Source organism: Sitophilus oryzae, unplaced genomic scaffold (genome assembly GCF_002938485.1).
Source record: "Sitophilus oryzae breed Bouriz unplaced genomic scaffold, Soryzae_2.0 scaffold_802_pilon_pilon, whole genome shotgun sequence".
Lineage (NCBI taxonomy): Eukaryota > Metazoa > Arthropoda > Insecta > Coleoptera > Curculionidae > Sitophilus > Sitophilus oryzae.
The window spans coordinates 1562531-1585309 of record NW_022147420.1 but is presented as its reverse complement, the minus strand read 5'-3'; the positions used below and the strand labels follow the sequence as shown (position 1 = coordinate 1585309).

Below are 22779 nucleotides of genomic sequence, written 5' to 3'. Positions count from 1 at the left end.
AATGTGTGCAAAATAGAAAGGCTTAACCGGTCCGAAAATGGCAACGATTGCAGTTCATTTAATTTGTGTCGAACTGGCGAATTCGATCGCGCAACTTTTGGAAAAGAGCGTACTGGAGCCATTTTAATCCGCGCATTAGCACACTATACTTTTAATTAAACTGATGTTGTGCGATATTTGCGTCGTGATTTCGTTAAATTTATTTTATTTTGTCACGAAAACAACAACAACGTTTTTGTTACGAAAACTTAATTAGGAACTTGCACATTCGATATGATAGAGATGGAAAGGATATATCGATGACTCAAAACGTCGATTTTAAAAGTAAATATTTCTGGAGCTTACTCATCCAATTCCAATAACTCGGAATAATTATTAAAAACTGCTCATAGCGTTATAGATGTCGGTGTCTTGTCTCTATTATTTTATTAGCTGTTTGGTTATAATTTGATTTCAGATAATACAGATTTTAATGTGCCATTTGTGTTTTTTTATTGGAATTATTATTTTTAGCATATTTGGTATACTCTATGAAGTTATTTTAAGTGCTCCTGTCCATTTTTCAATTATTAAAGTGCCTATTTAAATACATTTAAAATTAATTAATTGGTGTAAAGTATTTGTATTATGGGTTTGTTTATTTTTTATGAAATGTATGTTTTTCCTATTAAAGTAAACATAGCTTACTAAATCACTAGCTAGCCATTTTTAAATACAGGATGTTAATTAAGTATCTGGCCAAATTTCAGGAGGTGATTCTTTTGAGTGTTTTTAAGGTAAAAAGTTCATATAAACATGTGTCCGGAAATGTATAATTTTAAAGATACAGGGGTGTTAAGGTGTTTTCTAATAGACCTTTAATAGATTTTGTTGAAATTTCGCCGTGTTGTGAACTTTGATAAGTTAGCACTAATTAAATGATAATTATTATTTACAACAATATTCAAACGATAAAAACTTATACCAATAAATATTTGGCACCGCCTTGGATTCATTTGTTTTTACGCCTGTTGGCGATGGAAACCATGCAAGCTTTTTCTTTGTCCTAAATTGTAAATTAAAAAAATAATAATCATATAAAAAATATAGGTCCTAATAGCCTAAATTTCATCAAAATGTATCAGCAGATCCGATGAGACCCGAGTTATTATATGTTTTGGAACTTAATAATTTAATTAATTATATCCTTTAATGCATCGATTGTGCGCATTATCCTACGCAAGAAAAAATATTCCATTATTCTAAATTTATTATTTATGTTATTCCGCTCTTTCACGTATAATTTGCCCCTTGCTTCTCATACGGAAAGAGTTAGATTAAAATAGCCCAACTGTACCTAACAACCCATGCCTTGACGCACATTCTTTTTTATAATAATATGGGCTTTCTTTATCCGCCGGCCGGCCCAGACTAAACATCTATATCCATAAAATAGTTGGCCCACTGATAAGACCTAATTTCGGCCCTCGAACGTCCTTGCTCTATTCGATGATCAACGCCGGCTAAACTATCGAATTACAATACGTGTTGACAAGTTGATTAGTCAGGTTATTGAACTCCGACCGTACCATGTCGCCTCTAGCAAACTCTAGCATGTCGTTTTTTCAAAGACGGGTCCCATATAAACGCGGCCAGAAGTATTTTCAATACTAAAATACCTTCACTAGCTGGGACAGAAAAATATTGTAGCAGGAAATGTCGATGAAACTGTTCTCATATGTGACATTAATGGTATAAATCAATTATTAGAGTTATTTTATGAGTGACAGTCATCTTTTTATATTATTACTCAAAATCTCTATTGTATTTCCTGGTTATTACCTATAAAAGGTAGAGGGAATTATGGCATCTTAATTCCCGTTAATTTAATATCCCAAGGGAGTTATGTCTCTATTTATGGTTAGCGTAACCAAGAAAATATAAGCTTATTTTAACTCAGTAAAAATAAATAATATTAGAATCCTTTACTGATTAGCTGGTTTCGGATTGGATTCTAAGCAGTAGCATTTTACAAAAAATATATAGTTTTTATTTCTTTTAATTTCTCTAGTAATATAGCCTGGATTTTTTCATGAAAGGGATCGAATGGTTTTAAAATAAATATATTCGATAATAATCTCACATTAATACCTCGGATAAACTAGAAAAAAATTCTCCTTCATTACAGAGCGGGTTAACGAAGATGAAAATATTTACCGCAGCCTTTATATACCTGCTTCCAGCGGAAAATATATCGGAAATAATGAGCCCCCGCCCAATGCAAAATGCATTATTTATTTCCCAATTCATCAGGGCCGAACCCGAGGCGGCCGAAATACCGCACAACTCTACCGCCAACGTTCTTCTATTCTACGGAGAGCAATTATTTTTATGCATTTTATAAAATCGATACGAAACCACGGCCGCATTTTGCCTGCGGGATGTGCGGCGTAGCGTTTCAGGCCCCCCTTTTAACGTATATCTTAGTTAAAATCGAAATTTAAATAATAGAAAACTTGTAAAAGATGGTCCACACGCAAAGAATTATCGTATGATTTGCATGCGTCGACAAAACGTTGCAGATAAAACGTAACGTGTGGAAAGTAAATTTGTAAAGTAAAAAAAATTGTGTGCACTATCTGCGCATGTTTAAACTAAAACTTCTTACTAACAACTATTAAATTGAAGGAGTTAAAGAATATATATTTTTTATGAATGCTTCTTAAACATTTAAAAAAAATAGAGTTAATATAAAACCGTATACTATTCTAGCTTTTTATTTTTATTAAAAAACGATAATTCTATCACCCGTCCTGCCCTGGCACCTGTGGCCATTAAACCAAAATACTACTACATCTATATCTCTGACTACTACAACTGCTACTAACCAACAATTTGTTTCGCGTGGTCTGTTCTTGTTTAAATGTTTTGTTCATTATTCACGTTGGGGATTTACTTTTAAATTAATGTTAATCGTTAAAAAAAACATCGAATAACTCATAGATTATGTATTTCTTTTGCATAATCAAAATTGCCATTCTAAATTTTACATAACCAAATTGTCACTCTAAATCGCTGTCTTTTATAGACAGATGTCACTTGTCTTGTCATTATTCAATTCATTATTCGAATTCTCAGGATGTTGTTAACAAAAGTTTCATCTTAAAGTAAAATTTAATCAATCACAATTGTTTATCTCCATCATTTACCGGATTAAAAACACAGAAAATACAATTCAATTACAAAGAATAGATTATGTATAGTGATTTACAGTAATTTTATTAAATTATACAAATATTCTAGTTGATTATTGGTTTGAAATAAATATGACAGTGTCCTCCAATGAAAATGCGAGTTACTAACTCTAAATTTGAATTCTGAGCTGGCAAATGAACTAGATGCCTAGACCGTTATTCAGAAGCTACAAACAGACCATTGGTACACATCAAGGATGGTACAGTATCAAGTTTATTATAGTAATTTTCTTAGCCGCGTATGGCACAGATCGTTCCCATTGTTGCCACAAGCTTATTTTTCATCGGGGTAGATTGTCACGAGATAACGCGGTGAAATTGTTTTACAAAAGCGTAGATCTACCCCGAATGGGGTAGCGTGTGTCACGGCCTTGAATTTTTACTCCCAACGCGCGTAAAGAACTTTCACTACAAAAATTGTAAAGTAAAAAGTAAATTTGTACATATTTTAGAACTATACAAACTCGGAAGACTAAACAAAGCCCTACATGCAACGATATCTGAGAGATTTGAACTGAATCGAAGGTTATCACTTGTCACTACACAACTTGGTCTGTACGTTTTACCTGCAACGTTTAGTCAACGCAGGCAAATCGTCCGGTAAGTCTTTGCGTGGGGACCGGAGTTAACTGTAGGTTCAAACTGCGAAATTAAAATAAATGTACAAGAAACTAATAATATAAAGAAAGTTGGTTATATGGAACATCATTAAACTCTAAGAATATCCAATAAATTAATTACAGAACGTTCAAGTTAATGTAAGTCAGTCGTTTCACGTATAAACGTCGTAAAATTTGAATGATGTACTGTACAAGTCAAAACGGACTCGAAGGACTGAATGGGTGGGGATGGAGAGGTGTAACATGTCAAACAAACTAACTAAAACTGGCTAGAAATTGCCCAAGAACATAAACTTGGGAATAGTTTATTAGGGCAGAACTTTCTGAATAATTAACTACCTAGGAGAAGATATAATTTACTGCTCCATTATATAACTTTAAAGCAAATGAAATATTTTAACGGATTTAACAGAGGTTATGTTAAGGTATTTTGATGGTTTTAGCTAGTTTTTTTGACAAGTTTATGCAAAAATTCAGCATAGACTTACCTCGACCTGCGAGTTGCTGGATCCTTCATCACCATTACTTCTGATATATCACCGTATTTGCTAAAGTACTCTCTTAGGCTTTCTGAAACAAGAAAAGAAAGGGTTGTTTAAAATTGGGAGATGATTGGAGAGTTAGAAAACAAAATATCTTAGTATTATTTTTTACCATTGTGAAAAGATGCATTATTTTTTTTATTTCTATACATGGTAAGTTCTTATCTAGTAAAAACTATCGATAACAACTGTCTATAACCATGGTACAAAGCACTTGAGGTAACGAAAAGCACGTCCATGACGATTATTCATTGTAAGAAACTACTCAATATACTGGGAGATAGGAACAAAGTGTCGCTAATATGGATACCGGGACATGTCGGCCTAGAGGGAAATGAACGTGCTGATTCTCTCGCCAAAATTGGTGCAGGCTCGCCATGCGTGGGCCCAGAACCGACACTTAGCGTTCCTAAAAATCTCGCAAGAGACAGGCTCTGTGAATGGGTTAGGGGTGCGACGTTCCAATGGAACATGCCAAGAAAATCCTAGCAGGGCCATCCAAATATAGAACAGGAGAACTCCTAAAGGCCGGTAGAAATGGAGCGCGTACGCTCACTGCAGTGTACATGGGCCACTGCCGGCTGAGATCTCACCTACAGAGGATGGGACTGGTGGAAGACGCCGAATGCCGACTCTGTATGGAAGATGACGAAACAATGAAGCACGTTATGTGTACCTGCCCGCTGGGGCAGGACCAGGTTTGAGATGTTTAGCAAACCCATGCTAGACCTATCAGACCTAGGAGACATATCGCCCTCAGACATAACGGCCTATATTAAGAGGCTGGGTCTTGAGGGTGAACTTTGACGCTCTTGTATATTAGAGCTTGTAGAAACTGAGCCACAATAGGCCCTCGCGGCCTCAGTGGAGGGTCCCATGGGACCCACTCTTAGTCAATACAAAACCATGGTACAAAGAAAACAAGGTATGATCGATAGCGGCTCTAATTTCGTTAAGTTTGAGCATACCAACTGTGACGTCATCGGCCATACAAAAAAATATCCATATTGTTCAATTGCCACTAATAAAAAAAGATCTAAAGTAGGGAAGAATTAAGACATAACCCCAAAAGTTATGTCAAATCATCGAGCTTGACATTTGTAAAGTTATTTTCATTTATTATGTGACACTGGCGTAATTGGATTGATTATTTTACTAATAATATTAAATTATCAATCCAATTTATATATCTCTCTTTGGTCCGTTTCCCTGAAGAGGGATTAGTGACTATGATGTTCCTGTAGCGGTTTTTATCGTATTGTGCCAGTCCGCTCTGTTTTGAGCCATGCTGACGGTTTCATGAAGGCCTTGGCCGATTAGGTCTTTAGTTTGATCAACCCATCTCTTAGGTGATCTTCCTCGTGGTCGCTTTCCCTCTACCTTTCCCTCGACTATTAGCAGCTGCAGTGAGTCCGATCTTCTAGCAATGTGACCAATATATGTCAGAAAACATCGGTTTATTTTTTTTGAGAGGCTGAGTTGTGAGTTTAGTTCTTGGAGAACTGACTCATTCGTACGATGGGCTGTCCAAGGTATACGTAGCAGACGTCTATATGCCCACATTTCAAAAAGCATCTATTCGCCTGGTATCGCTTTTCTTCAGCGTCCATGTTTCCGCCCCATACGTAGCAATCGGGAAAACAAGCGAGTTCAGCAGTCTTAGTTTGGTATTCTTAGTGATGGCTGTATCTTTCCATATCTTAGTTAATTTAGTTACGGCTGTTCTAGCCAGCGCAATTCTACGTCTTATTTCGCCTTCGCATGAGCCGCTGTTGTCGATTAGCGATCCCAGATATAAGTATTTATTAACCACCTTAAATCCAGCTATGTTTCCACGTGAGGTTGGTTGTTGTTTTGTCGGTCCACAATCATGACAGTAGTTTTGTTAGGATTAAGTTTTAGCCCAAATTCTGTACTAGTTTCTTGGAGACGTTGCATAATAAATTCCATTTCTTCCACACTTGATGTTATGATTAGTGTATCGTCGGCATATCTTAGATTATTGATTTTCCTTCCCCCACAGATACTCCACCTTGCCAGTTATCGAGAATATCACGCATTATGTACTCGGTATAAATATTGAACAATAGGGGTGAGAGAACACACCCCTGCCTGACACCTTTCATTGCTTGAAATCTATTTGATGTGACATCATTAATTCTTATAAGTCCGTAATTATGTTGGTATAGTTGTCGGATAAGTAGAATAAGGTGATCAGGAACCCCATTTCCTTGAGTATTTGCCAAAGTTTTTGCCACTTGACTAGATCGAAGGCCTTAGAATAGTCGATAAAACAGAGATACATTTCTATGTTGAATTCTCGCGCTTTTTCTATTAACTGTCGTACGTTCCCTATCTGTTCTCTGGTACCCTTACCAGGCATAAAGCCAGTTTGTTCTTCTGCAATTTGTGGTAGTAGATATGGCCTGAGTCTGTTGTTAATAATCTGCAGGAGAATTTTGCATGCATGAGGAATTAAAGCAATCATTCGATAGTTATTGCAGTCTGCAGTCGGATTACCCTTTTTATATAGTGGTATATATAGCGAGCTGCACCAGTCGTCTGGCCAAATTCCCGTCTTCCAAATCAGATTGCATATGAAATGAATAACATCAATTACCGGTTGCCCTATTGACTTTAATATCTCAGCAGCTACACCATCTATACCTGGGGCTTTATTTTTTTGAGACGATTTAGGGCGTGTTCAACTTCTGATTTAAGGATCTCCGGTTCATGTTCGAATTGGTTGGGACGATTAATATTATTAGAAGATTCACCATCTTCGTAAAGCTTTGTGCAGTACTTTCGCCAGACTTCAGCAATACCATCCGGATCAGTAATCTTTCGACCATTTTCATCCTGTATAATTTGTGTACGTAGTTGAAACTCACGAGAGAGATATTTTACCTTATTGAATAGCTCTCTAGATTCGTTAGTTGCCGAGTGTCTTTCCAATTCTGTGCAAATCTCGTGGACGTGCGTGTTTTTATCCTGTCTACAGCTGTTTTTTATTTCTTTATTGATGTTTCTTAGTTTGTGTTCTTTGTCAAATGTTGTTGATATGACTAGGTTTCTTCTTTTTTCAAGCAAATTGATCGTATTATTCGACATCCAAGTTTTGGACTTTAATTTAGTGTTTCCAGATGTGCAACTTCCTTTAACTATTTCATTTATCCAAGTCCTAGTGTCATTCCACATTTCTTGTACGTCATTTTTTAGTGTGGGCATTTTTACCGATTTCATTGTTTTCATTATTCCTTCTTTAGTAGGTACTGAATACCTTTTCGTTTTGATCAATTTCACTGCCTGTAGTTTACGATGGAACTTTGCCACTAGGATTTTATGATCTGATCCACATACCATGCCAGGTCTTGTCTTAACATTGGTAACAGATGACCGCCATCTACCGCTTATTAAGATATAGTCAATTTGATTTTTCGTTTTTTGATCGGGTGAGGTCCAAGTTGACAATCGTCTAGGGTGTTGTTTGAACATGGTATTTGTTATTGCAAGATTGTTGTCTATTGCAAATTGTATAAGTCTCTCTCCTCTGGCATTTCTGTCTCCAAGTCCGTACATTCCTATAATATTTTGTAGGTTGTTATTGTCAGCTGACTTTCCCACCTTGGAGTTGAAATCACCTAGAATGACTAGGGGTTCCTTTTTGGGTGTGGCTGATACTAGTTGTTCTATTTCTTGATAAATATCCTCAACTTGTTTGTCATCTGCGTCAGTTGTAGGCATATATACCTGAATAAGATGCATGTTAGTAGGTTTTGTACGGATGGTGACTTTAATAATGCGGTCACTAATGGTTTGGTAACTGTCCACGTATTGTACCATTCTTTTGTTAACCACAATGGCTACTCCATTCTGGCTTGCATTGTCTGAGCCCGACACGAAAATCCGATGTTCAGCAGTTGTAAAGTGTCCCTTACCTTTCCAGTGTGTTTCCGACAAACCACATATATCCATCTCTGCTGTCATCAGCTCACGCTCAATATTTGAAGTTTCCCTACGCTCAGGAGTCCTCGGACATTCCACGTACCAATATTTATCTTGGATTTCTGAGGAAGCTTGTTGTTTTTCCAGTAACTCGAGCTGCAGACAAAGCCTGGTCACCTACGTTTGTCTGCTCGGTTGCTAATTTCACACTTGATGGCCCGAACCCAGTCAAGCGCCGGTCGCTACTCGGATCGCATGGCAACCATATACCATTGTCACGTAACATCATAGTGTTCATGGGATAATAATCAGGTGGTTTCCCCTTGCCTGCCTGATCCTATGCCGTTGGCTCATACTCGTCATCGTATAGCTCATCCGCCTTTTGAGATCATTTCTGCTCTCAAGGACAAGAGAGTGCCCTAGTTTGCTAATTTATATATACTATTTATTAAAAACTTCCTAATACCAATTTATTATTTTTAGTGCCATATTGTAATTCCGATTCAATAATCATAATAAATAGTATATAATACCGCATGATCGAAAAAAAAGTAGCGTCCAGTTGGCTTGAAAATTAACATCGATGACATTCCCCATATAATTTTACATATAAAATGACAGGGATCTTCATATTATAACCCTCGCTAACGCCATTTTTTTACTACATTAAGCAGAGGCCAACAATATTTATCTGGAGTTGCATAAAAACACGATTTCGTCTTTTAGTCCGACATTTAATAGTCGATAATATTATTTTAACAAAAATATTTACGTGAAAATTAAATACCTTACAGATACCCCCGTACTAAGCGCAGTATAAATAAGTTTTTTTCTTGTAAAATTAATTTCTTATCATTAGCATTTTATGGTCATGATACTTTTTTAGGCATGTCTAAATTTTTATTAGGCATTTGTTCAAGTCTAAATATTGGTGCCTGCATTTATGCCTACATCACCGCAGCCTCCGCGCCGTAGAAACAAACGATCGCATTGTGATCCGATTCAATTATAACAATTATTCTTTTCCACAGCTCATCGTTCAAATCTTATGGATCCATGCTGGCCACGATTCAATTGACCGAACCGAATTGTAAGCAATGAATCAATTCTCACTGACTCTTTGAACGCACGATCGCATTGTGATCCGATTCAATCCTCACGATTCTTTTTTACGGATCATCGTTCAAATGTTAAAAAATTAAATTAAATTAATATAAATTAAAATAATATTAATTTAAATAATTTAAATTAAAAGTAATAAATCGAACCTCACGATTCATTTTTAATACTCGTTCAAATGAACGACTCGTTCAATCTTTGCCCACCTCTATAGTGCACGGACTCAAGAGTGACTGTAGGAACAAACAAATCCATGTGATTGTCAGTAAAATCAACTGATCCGTCACCTTCTTCGATTTAGCCACCCTAAACCGTTGTTACTTCCGCATAGAAGTTTATTACCTCGTCTTGTAAAATTTAAACTGCGCGCCATAATTTACCAATCAATAAGGAATCGAGGACCACGAGATTTTCGGTGTATGAATATTAAATAACTTTACATAAATTTATGAATTTTAATATACAGAAGAATTGTGTCAGAATTCGACATATTTTTGTCTAGAAACATGACGTGAGATTTAGTGAGGTTCGGCTTGACATAGGAACATATACAGTTTATACCAAATAAACTTTTAGTCACATGATTAACCTTGACCGGCACAGCGTTGGCTACTTTTATAAATTTTCTTTTAATCAAAATATTTTAGGAAATAAAAATAAATTAATTATAAATATATAAACAGTTATTATTTACATTACATCAACAAAACTCGCCTTCTTAACAGGCCATTACTGCCAGTTTCCCGTTCAACATATTCTAATAAAGTTGCGATGAGTTTTTATGGCTATTAAACTATCTTCGCACTAAAAGAGGTTCTAATAAGAACGAGATTCGACTGCAAGGTCTGCTAGTAAACATTTTAAAGCTTAAAGTATCACAACAGTATTTCTTTAAACCAAAAACTCGTAATACAAAAATAAAGTGTCAAAACGAATGAAAATGTCAGGAAATAAATAAATAAATGCGGCAACTTTACATTTTTTACAGCAGAGGTACCACCTGAACCCCAGCGCGAAATTTTAATTCCAGTTAGTCGCCCAGGCGCCAAATATGTCCATGGTTAGCAACAATGAATTTAAAAATCGCGCGTTTAATTGATATCAAACAGAAATCTAAATTCTAATAAAGTGAACATTATTTAATGTTAACTGATTTGTTTTTGAGTTCTAGACCAACTGAATTATCGAAAACTTTACGCATACAAGGTAATAGCTTACCAATATTCGGCACTTAATCTTATTTTGCATCCTAGTATACCTGTATGTACCAAATGCTTCCGACCCACTCCTTTCGGCTAATGCATATAGATTTATACGTTTGTTTACCGCTCGTATTTCACACTTGAATTATTAATACGGATTTTAGTTTTGAATGATACATACAACAACCGACCGCCTTGTACGAACAGTTGTTTACCACGACCGGGAGACTAATCAATTTTGAAATATGAAGCTGCTGCGGAAATCGCGAGATGTACAATTCATTAGTTCGGAAACTGAGGTGTTGTTTTTGCTTGTTGATTTGTTCCAGTTCGTTTGAGGAATTAGGACATCTCTAGCTAAACAAGGAGAAAATAAAACAGAGAAAATTTGACATATGAAGAGAGATTTTTTTTTTACTAAAAAGTCAAATAACTTAGCTAGAAATTACTTAACAAATCATCACAAAATCCGCCAGCAAGAACCAAAATATATTAAACTTTAAAATACATCAAAATTTTAAAGTGTCCGTTTTTCGTGCCGGTGAGTGTATATTTGTTCTTACGTCTAAGTTGTTTCGCAAACTCCGAAGTCAATTCCCTCCATGCACTTATTAATCAATCAATCAAAACTAAATAAATCAATTTAAGACTTCTTCAAATTGTTCTCTCATTTTTCTAGTATTTTCTTTTGCTCTTTTACACCTTTTCCCTATACCTTTTCCGAATCTTTTCACTTTATAACAAGCCCAGAACAGTCGGGAAGGAAAGAACGGCGTCAGCTGCCAAACTTCCTGGATATGGAACTGAGAGTGAGCTAAGAACCAATATAAACTTCTTAAAGTTGAGTAACGTCGGGAAAACGACATATTAAGCGAAATTCTCGCGTAGAAAAAGCCTGATCTAGATAGGAAAACTCTCCTCGACTGTTTTTCACCATCGCATCGGAGAGGAAGTTTGAAAAGATTCTTAGAACTTAGAGCTCCTCGAGAAAGTTTGTAGCTTTTTAAAATATATAAGTATAAACGGTGTAGTTAAATGATAAAACTTAATGCTAAATCGTTTAGAATAATGCTTCTTTGTACTAGTTTTGTCATTGGAAAGGATTACAGGATTAAATTGGAATAGGATAACCGGTATATATTTTTAAATTATTCATTTGAAAATATTTGTTGGAACTACTATGTGTTGGTATTTGAGTAACCCGATTTTGGAGCGGAATTTTTTTGTAACGTCGTGTCACGCTCCACAACAAATCGGGAACCTGTTAGTGAAGAACTACGATCATAATAACGACAAAATTATAAATTTATAGTTTGCAAATAAATTTTATTTGTAATCGCACAGTAACCACATAGCGACGCGACGTGTTTCGTTCCAGCCGTCGAGCTTTTAGGGTCGCGAACAGGTAACTGGTAACGACAACGATCTAGACCGCGAGGTGTTTCGTTCCGGTTGTCACGCGACTGCTGGACCGCTTCTAGCACAGAATATCTACCTACGCAAATAACATTTTGATAGTCTTATCAGCGTTTTTAATCTTTTAATTGTTTTTTCAAAATTCCTTTATTATTTGAAATAATTGAAGTTGTTGGCATTTTAAAAAAGCAATAAAAAAGATAAAAAACACTATAAGACTATCAAAATGTTGATCTAATAACAATTTGACGTTTATACTATTACGTCAAAAGCAACTTTTTTCCAAAGCCTACCATGACTTCACTGAATCATGGTTTCTTGTTCACTGTTATTAATATCTTAATTATATTAGATATTAATACCTTTGGTATTATGGTATTCCGGCATTTGGTCGATTTTAAAATAAACTAACTGTTTCTATCTTATTTTTTGTTAGAATGGGCAGAATTAAGAGGGCTACTGATACCGTTTTGTAAAAATATGGTAATTAATGGCTTATTTTTTGGTATTTATTATAATTTTGCTCATATCTTCGGTTTGAAAGAAAATATCAAGATGTGGTTTTCGCTGACTTTTTAAGCTTTTACTACTCTTTACTATCAGCTAAAATTACATATACTATTGCATTTAATTTTTTTGAAAAAACGCGCAATATTTGTTAAATTGTAAGACAACGCCCTCTAGCGTCTAAGTTCAAAAGTTTATTATTATTGTTTATATGGCACAATATAGAGTAAGAAACGATCTTTTAAACGAGCCCTCGCTTGTTGGATTCCGATCATCCAGTCCAGAGTTATTAAAATTTAAATAAAAACAGATCTAACCTTCCCCCACCACTTTATTTTGGTAGATAGGGGAAAATGGTTCTAACAAAAAATATTCAAAATTTACTGAAAATTATGAATCTATTACTTATAGTACATCTTATCTAGGCAAAATTGTGTAAAAACTCCATTTTCTTATTTTTTTGTTGCAGTTGCGCCCCCTGGCGGTCGTTCCACAAATTTGAAAATAATTTCCAGCTATTTCCCATAGCCTCTTTAGTTATAAATATTTTTTTCCGCAGCCCCTACGGCTAATACTTTCCGAGATACAGCCGAGAGCTATTCTTAGTGGGACACCCTGTACATTGTGTATTACGATTATTGCTTAAAATTGAAGGATGAATTGAAATATGCAATAATATACAGGGGGTTTCATTTAAAAAAAATAATGTTTGATGTGTGTGTAAAAACCCATTACAACAGTATCACAGTTTCGGCAGAACGGCATCATTAAATCGAACCAAACACATCGAAATTAATTAAATCAAATTATTGTTTAAGTGATATTTTCAAAAATCAATAACTCGGAAACGGTTGGTTTGAAGTACATTGTGTGTATGTCGATTTTTGTTTAGAATTGAAGGAAGAATTAAAATATGTAATAATATACAGGGGGTTCTATTTAAGAAAAATGAAAATTTTATGTGCCACGATTTTATGAACGACCCTGTATACTTAAATTTGTTACTCGCTAATAGATATTTAAAAATTCTATAACTTTTGTATTTAGCTTTTTGCAGTACTTCCTATATTTTACCTAATAATCGACCATTTCGTAGAGTTATAATATAGTCTGTAAAGAAAGAATTACATTTTACTAACACGCGGGAATAAAGTATTTTTAATATTACTATTTACTTAATTTTTATGTACTTAGGGTGGCTAGTACTTAGGCTTAATATTAAAATTATTCGTCCTACTTTCTGTCCTGAAGGAATGTTGTATTTGTCCACATTCCTCGATCCATTTTATTCACCTCGAATGGTTTGTGGTAGTGGATAGAGGGGTAATTTGCTCCGATCTCATTTGGAGTAGATCCTCTTAATAAGCTTTCCTAAGTAAGCTCTACATCAGTTAATCTTTTAGTACCTAGTAATACTTCAGAACCGCTGCGTTTTGGCGTTGCAAGTCCATTAATTCATTTATACGCAGAAAGGAACAATTGCGGACGCCTAATTGATTTATTTTTCTAAATGACGTCTGTGCGACGTAATTACGACGTACCGAATGCGAAACGCTTCCGAACACAGGCGCTTATTATTTATAGTCCGCCTGCCTCGTTCCCCGCGTAATTTGTCACGTGAATTACGATTTAATGTGGCTGTCGCTCTATTCTGACTCTATTCCAGTTTGTGGCAGCGACGGAGTTTTTATGGCATAAAACGCGAGCATAGGCAGGTTTCAAAGCGCTTGGTAACCGTCAAGGACTTTGTCGATGAAACAGTAATAGAGGAAGTTGAAAAAGCAATATCACTGGTCTAGACCTTAGATTAAGAATAAAAAGTCTAGACGAACCTATGTATATTTGATATAAATTAAACTTTTAGTTACGTAATCGAGGGCACGATTTTTAAATTCATTGTTGCCCACATGGACATATTCAGCGTCGCGCTGACTAACTGGAATTTAAATTTCGCGCTGGGAATTCAGGTGGTAACTCTGCTGTAAAAAATGTCAAGTTGCCGCATTTATTTATTTATTTCATGACATTGTCATTCGTTTTGACACTTCAGTTTTGTATTATGAGTTTTTGGTTTAAATAAATAGTGTTGTGATACTTTAATTGCGATAATTTACTACGATCGAGGTTGCGCGTCGCTATACGTAGGTAGGTTAGCGACCGACGAAATCGCGACTAAAAGCGCGACGGCTGGAGCGAAGCACTTCGCTATATATGCGGTTCAAGCTAACTCCAAGAGCGATTATAAACTTTATTTGCGAGTTATAAATAATTTCGTCGTTATTATAATCGTCGTTCTTCAGTAACAGGTTCCCGATTCGTTGTGGAGCGCGACACGACGCGACGTTCCAAAAAAATACCGCTCCAAAATCGCGTTAGTCAAATACCGACACATCACTAGTTCCAAAAATGAAAAACTTAAAGATATATCCCGGTTATCCTATTCAAATGTAATCCAGTAATCCTTTTAAATGACAAAACTAGCGCAAAGGAGCATTATTCTAAACGAATTGGGCAAGTTTTATCATTTAACTACACCGTTTATAATGATATATTTTAAAAAGCTACAAACTCTCTCGAGGAGCTCTAAGCTGTGAGAATATTTTCAAACTTCCTCTCCGATAGTGAAAAACAGTCTAGGAGAGTTTTCCGATCTAGATCAGGCTTTTTCTACGCGAGAATTTCGCTTAATATGTCGTTTTCCCGACGTTACTCAACTTTAAGAAGTTTATGATTGGTTCTTAGCTCACTCTCAGTTGCATATCCAGGAAGTTTGGCAGCTGGCGGCGTTCTTTCCTTCCCGACTGCTCTGGGCTTGTTATAAAGTGAAAAGATTCGGAAAAGGTATAGGGAAAAGGTGTAAAAGAGCAAAAGAAAATACTAGAAAAATTCGAGAACAATTTGAAGAAGTCCTAAATTGATTTATTTAGTTTTGATTGATAGATTAATAAGTGCATGGAAGGAACTGACTTGACAGTTTGTGAAACAACTTAGATGCAAGAACAAATATAGACTCACCGGCACGAAAAACGGGCACCTTATAATTTTGATGATTTGATTAATTTCTAAATTAAAAATGAAAGTTTCCGTCTGTCGGAATATCTTCCGGTATGTCTTTTCTCGATAGTTTGTTTTTTGATTCATCTCAATAGCTTTTATTGGAGATATTCGCTTCTGAATAAGACAGTAACGATTTTGCAGTAATTTTAGCATTAATTTTTGGTGCTATCAATACATTACACACTACACACTACACAACACACTAACTATCGCCCAATTGCACTCCTTCCAACGCTATCTAAGATCATAGAAAGGTTGGTTAAAAGAAGGCTGGTATCTTTTCTGTTTAAGTACAAAATACTTATTGAATATCAATTTGGATTTATAAGCAACAAGTCCACAAATGACGCTATGTTTTCCCTCCTTAATAAAGTTTACTCCAGCCTAAACAACCATCATTCTACAGCAACCATTTTCTGTGATTTTTCTAAGGCGTTCGATTATGTAAATCATAAGATCCTAATTAATAAACTGCAACACTTCAGGGGATCATCTCTCAAATGGTTTTAGTCGCATCTGAGCAACAGAAGTCAACTTGTGAGGGTGGATACCACGTTGTCTTCTAGCAAGCCAATAGAATGTGGAATACCACAAGGCGCAGTACTAGGCCCTATTAAGTTTCTTCTTTTTATTAGTATAGATATAGACATTGCTAACATAAACATCAGTGGTAAAATATGTCTTTTTGCGGACGACACTAGCTTCACTTGGAGCAACAAGGACATCACGGCACTTCATAGGATTATACCAAATGACTTAATCACCATTAAATCTTGGTGCGATTCGAACCTCCTGAGTCTCAACATTTCTAAAACTAAAGCTTTGTCGTATAAAAACTCGTTGCAGCCTTTTGTACTTAACAACACCACCATTGACGTCGTAAAATCTGTAAAATTCTTAGGGCTTGTTGTGGACAATTCTCTGAAATGGGACATATATATCGAAGCTTTGTCGAAAAAATTGAGCTCTGCCTGTTTTGCATTAAGGTCTGTTTCTAAGGAGCTTAACTTGTCAGTGGCTAGAACTGTTTATTATGCACTTTTTGAGTCGCACCTCAGGTATGCCCTTCCATTCTGGGGTACGTGTTGTGCGGCTCAATTTGACCGCATTTTCAAGCTCCAGAAGAGAGCTGTTCGATATTCACTGGGACTAAACAGCAGAACTCATTGCTGGGGCTTTTTTAGAGAATTAAAAATATTGACTCTTCCTTCCTTATTTATATTTGAATCCGTTTGCCTAATACGTAAACATGTATCAGCTTCTCAAGAAAGGCCATCTCACACTTATCCACTCAGGAACGCGGAGCAAGATCTTTATTTACCTACCCCACGCCAGAGTTAAATTATACATATGATTCTCATAAAATATACAGGGTATTCCATTTAAATTAAACAAGTTATTGCCGTTTAAAGCTAGTAATTATTTAAAATAAATTTTTAGACACTCTGTATAAGGTAGTATAATTTTTATTATTGCAGCACAATAACTGATCAATAAATAAACTTCAGTAAATATTTAGTATTAAAAACTTTGATAGCCTCGGAGAAATGAAGCCTTAAAACTTATACTGTAATTTTACAAAATTGAAAATATTTCAAAAACGGTAAGGCTTAAGTGTAATAAACCTTAATCAAATTTACCTTTATTTTAATCGTAGAAACTAAAAATGTAATAATATACAGGATGTTCCATTTAAAAAAATACAACTTTGGTATTTTTTATTTATTTGGGACACTCTGTATCTGTAAAAATATTTTTAAATTGTAGCTCTAATAGTCCTTCAACGAACCCCCCAAACTTACAATTTGTAAAAATCTCATCGTTTAGCTACAATACTCCGTGTCGTATGTGGTGAACAACCCTGTATTATTATTGTTTATTGACATTTACTCTAGTAGAGATAGTGTTAAGTTCTGAATTGATCCAACACTCAATCTGGAATGGGAATCCTCCAACGGTTTAAGACACTCGAAAACATTTTTCAGGATTTACGACCTAGAAAAATCAAAGATTTTCATTGATTTAAGTAAGAACAATTTTTGGATTGTCACGAGGTCAAAGAGTAGAGACGAGGTTTTAACAGGACACTGTCTTCTCAATATAAACACCTCAGTAGATTGAACTTATGAAATAACGGCGAATGCAGATTCTGTAGAGAAAATGGGGAAGTACTGAATACTGAGTGCGCAGAGACGACAACCAATTTTGTCATAAACTTTGGTACGAAATCAGGCAATTATTTGCCAGAGGTTAATAACATCCTTATAATTCCCTTGATATAGTCTGTGAAACGAATAACTTTGAATTTGAGAGTTCCCGCGCGCTTTTCTAGTGTTAATTTTATTAGGTTAGCAACTTGCGGCCATGCCTTTGAATAAGAAGACTAATGAAGGAGCATATCAAAAATCTTAGTTCCACCGCGATGGGCCTCAAATATGGCCGACTTAAATTCCGGTTTATCAGTGTCGTTCTAATTTTATTTAAAAAATGTAAAACTATGATGTAGGGTAGACGTGGGGTAGACTCAATAATTTTTCTTTATTTTACGTTGTGAATAAATGTTGGTAGTTATTAAAATTGTTATAAAAATATAAAATTCTAATAAAAATAAATAAGTTATAATAATTATTTATTAACACAAACATCCGATACACTCGATTTTTGCCGAGATCTACCGCACGCTACCCAACCGACTATTTTAGAGTCTTTTTCGATAAATCGCGATAGGGTCACTGTTAATTTAAGTTCTGCCACAATTTCCATCTAGATTTACTACTTTTATACAACTATCAGTAGTAGAATAAATAATAAATAACATAAAATAAGCTCCGTAAAGACTGACAAATCCACAAAATTTCAAATCAAATTCAAATGTGTCAAATGAATCGTCAAACAGAACTGTCAAGAATCCCCACCCTAGAGTCCTTTTTCCGCCCACCATGCATGAATACATGGATAGCATTCATTGATTCCTTCCTTAGTCTTCTATTCAAAAATTCCTTCCTTAGTCTTCTTATTCAAAGGGCCATACTGACGCAATGCCGTCTCTAATAGAACAGCCTCGGAGCGAGATTTATGACGTCACGCTAGTTAGATACTACGGATTAATAAATATGTTGTAGAATACATGGAAAACATAATTATTCCTCGTATTTTTGCTTTGTATTTTAAAAATGATATAGTTTACATGAAATATATATAATATACAGTTAATAACTTTTTTAATAATATTAAATAATATTAATTTATTATTATTTATTGTTTTTGTTTATTCTTAATATTTTGTTTATTTTTTAAAATTATTATTCTTAACACTAAAACTATCTACATTGATTATGGCTGAAATCGTACTCCATCCTAACCTAAATCCCAAGAAAATAAAAAATTTTAGAATAATTTTACATATAAAATGACAGCGATCTTTATTTTATAGCCATCGCTTCTTGATATTGATATTTAATGTTATTGTATTATTTGCAAATATAATTTTTCGAACATTGATACTTGCACAATATACGTATAAATTTTGTGAATGCAAATAATAATACATCACTATTAGTAGATATTGAATGTTTTTTGTTAAATTAGGTCGATTTTCAAACCCCAAAATTTAAAATATATTTTACATTTTACTCATTATCTTATGTACCTATTCATTATTTGTATATTGTAAATCATTTGCTGCATTTGTATGGTTTATACTATATTTGCCAAAGTATTTATTACTATAAATAGGTATATATATTGTATTTATTAACTGTATATTATGTATATTTCATGTAAACTATATAATTTCATCAACCAAAAATACGAGGAATAATTATGTTTTCCATGTATTTTACAACATATTTATTAATCCTCAATATCTAACTGGTGTGACGTCATAAATCTCGCTCCGAGGCTGTTCTATTAGAGACGGCATTGGTTTGATATTTAGAAATGTCAAAAGCTGATGACATTTTACTTTTTGTAATTATGACATTTCGTGTTGATTTTTGCAAGAAGAGGAAGAACTGTCACTTGTTTTATTAGTTTCCTTTTTTATTTCACGAAAGTAAAAAGAGTTACCTATCTGATTCGTTCAGGCACTCAATTTAAAGAATATCAGTAAATTTTTTGGTAGAGGGATTTTATATTTACCATGTTGGTAAAAAATAACGGTCAAAATTCAAAGTTATTCATTTTATAGACTATACGTAAAAACCTATTTTATAATAGCATCTACCCAATTCAACTATGTTAAATTAAATTTGATTATGTGCATGTCAGCTTTTATTAATTTCTCTATCTAGGAACAAACATGCAAATACCAAGATATTCTTCTTCTTTTAGACCATCTTTCGAACTGCATATCTTCTTATCATCCTTCCGTGTTTTTTCTTCGTTGGGTCCTATCGAAAATCAATTTCGGCCCGAAATTGAAATCTTTGTGTCGTCGAAAACGGCAGACGAGTGGATCCTGCGATATCTGATCCGATTATGCCTGCAATCGCCCGGCGCAGCCGAGTAGAACAATGATTTTTATTAAAGGAGCCGCCATTGTGCCAAAGGCATTATCCATAACTCCAGAAATGGAAAGGTTAAGGTGTCTGACGAATGGAGAAGGAGATTCGGATGTGATGCGATTTAGACTGGAATGGAGAAATTATTATTTACTTTTCGATATACAGAATGTCCTAAACGATTGTATAGGAGGGAATCACGTCACAAGGAAGTTATGACTCTATTTATGGTTAGCGTCACCAAGATGATATGTTAGTAATATATGGCAATCGCTTGTATGGCAATCGCTTCTTTCATAAATAAACATAACATGCGTAAAATTTAAAAATAATCATACAGAAAGTTTGGGGCTTTTTGGTTTTACTTTATTAAGTAATTGTTATCAGGTAGTAATTGTTAATGAAGTTTTACTTGATATAATGTCATTTTAACAGAACGTCAACGGTTTCTTGTAGACGTATCTATTTTAAAAAACTACAGTGTTCTCGAATAGTTGAATTTAAATATTTTAAATAGTTTTTTTTCTTTATTCTTTGTATTTTTTTGCTTCCGTCGACGGAAAGAGATAAACTTTCCGAAACGTTAAACATTTTTTTCTTTGTTAGGCAAATCTGTATAACTGTAAACATAACTTCTGACAAGTAGTTTCCGTTTGGGTTTAACGCAGAAGTGTTTACAAAAAATAACTATTTTATTTTGTAGATTTTCTTGCAGTGCAGTGGTGTGATGCAGCCCATATAGGATTTTTGGAGAAGAATCCGCCACATAGGTATAGATATTTTTTAAGCTTATATTAATTCAGTAAGAAATAAATACTGTTAAAAACTGAACATGAAAACCTATAAAGTAACATTAATCGATCTAAGCGAGTAAATAATGCATATAAAAATCTCGAGCAACACCTAAATCAAGAAGGAATACAGGAAAACAATAACACTATACCATTTTTATGTCCCTTTCCCGATTTTATACACGGAATTTACCCGGAAAGTGCTTTAAATCTGGCCAAAGCCGGACAACGTTTTATCAAAACCCGGTTACATTAAGTCTATATCGCCATTCGCTGCTCTGTTTTTATTTAGGACAGGCGAAATAAAATAATGAAATACTTCTAGGTCGTGAATCTGAAAAATATCGCTAGAAGAAGGTTTAAATTTTATACTAAACAATGCATAATTTATCAGTATCTCATATACATCTTGTTGTTAGTTTTTACTATGAGTCTAGAATGTAGAATGTTTAGGAGGAGGGTTAATCACCGCGACCTTATAGATCTATTGTGTCCCCCTTTCTTGAGTTATAACGCATCATACAGTCTCAAGGCTTTGACAAAAGCCACTATCTGAGACCGTTTTACAGAGGTTAGTTCCCACATTTCCGATATCAGACATACTAAAGTTTAAATAACCAACACTAATGGTTGTCGGTCTCGCCGCAGTTAGAGATGAGGTGTTCTGGTGTTTCCCCATTTTCCCCACAGACTCTGCATTCATCGATGATTCTTAGCTTCAATTTACTGAGATGTTCATTGAAGAGACCTGTTATAAACCCCGTAACAATTCAAAGTTTCTGCTTAGTTAAATCAATGAAAATCTTTGATTTTTCTCGATCGTAAGCCCTGAGAAATTTCTTTGAGTGTCTTAGACCATTGGAGGATTTCCATACCGGGTTACGGACGCAGTCCTCCAGATCCTTCAGTTCTGCTATAAGTTCGTTTCCACTTGGGAAGCCTCCACTTGGGAAGACCAGTTCTGGTTCAGTTAGTGGATCCATGTAAAGCGTTCTAGCTAGATTATTTATTTTTTCATTATCTTCTAAATTTTAAATAGATAAAAAGTTTATTTTGTCCAGATATATCACTCCTTAAAATACTTGCACTTATTTAAAATACACCTTTTATAATATTTAACCCTCAACTGGTGTAGAGGCGTCTAGCGAACCCCAAGTACTATTTAAACCTCTGTAAAATGGTTACGTTTAAGAATTAGGCCTAGCCGCGCCATTTACCTTAAGTTAGGGTACCAATATGCAACTGTTAAAGGCGCACTTGATTTTATGAAGTATTGTTTCTACCAGCGGGGGCTAAAGTTTCGTAGGGTCTGTGTGACACCACCACGCCAAGAATGTTTCATTATTGGAATGGTGGATAGGGTAAAAAGTGTGCCTCACTGGGACGCTAATTTTGAGGAAGCATTAATGTTTTACGAACTTAAAGAGGCTTAAGTGAGATGAAGTTCATCGAGACATTGTTTTTTCTCCGAATAGTAACCATAACTCGGATTCTAGATCTCTTAATTATAGAAGAGAGAAAATTGAATAATCAATACCAGAAAAGAAAGAGATGTGGTATACGGCAACCATATGACAATGAAGAAGTGTCAAAAAACAAAAATCTCATGAATCAAATGTGCACGATCCATGTGCGGCAAATGCAGATACTATATTAGCATGAACTGTACTTGAAAAAGTTATGTACATTCAAGGTTTGCAGAAATAATTTATGTTTATTACTTTAGCTTCACGTTTCAGTTGTTTATACTTTTAATAATACGGTAAAATCATAAAATATATATGTATTTAATTTCTATGGGTTTCTTAGACAAGTCATATTTCTGTTGTCAAAAATTCCTAAAAA

The 22779-nt window shown here is 34.7% G+C and overlaps 1 protein-coding gene across 1 annotated transcript; it reads right to left on the bottom strand.

Annotated features, from left to right (window-relative positions):
- Positions 1–6556: 6556 nt before the first annotated feature.
- LOC115888612 lies at positions 6557–21917 on the bottom strand. Its single transcript, XM_030908379.1, has 4 exons — positions 21810–21917; positions 7303–8496; positions 7063–7254; positions 6557–6841 (listed from the first exon to the last, which is right to left on the bottom strand). The coding sequence occupies exons 1-4, from the start codon at positions 21915–21917 to the stop codon at positions 6557–6559; spliced, it is 1779 nt and encodes a 592-aa protein (XP_030764239.1).
- Between the last annotated feature and the right edge of the window lie 862 nt (positions 21918–22779).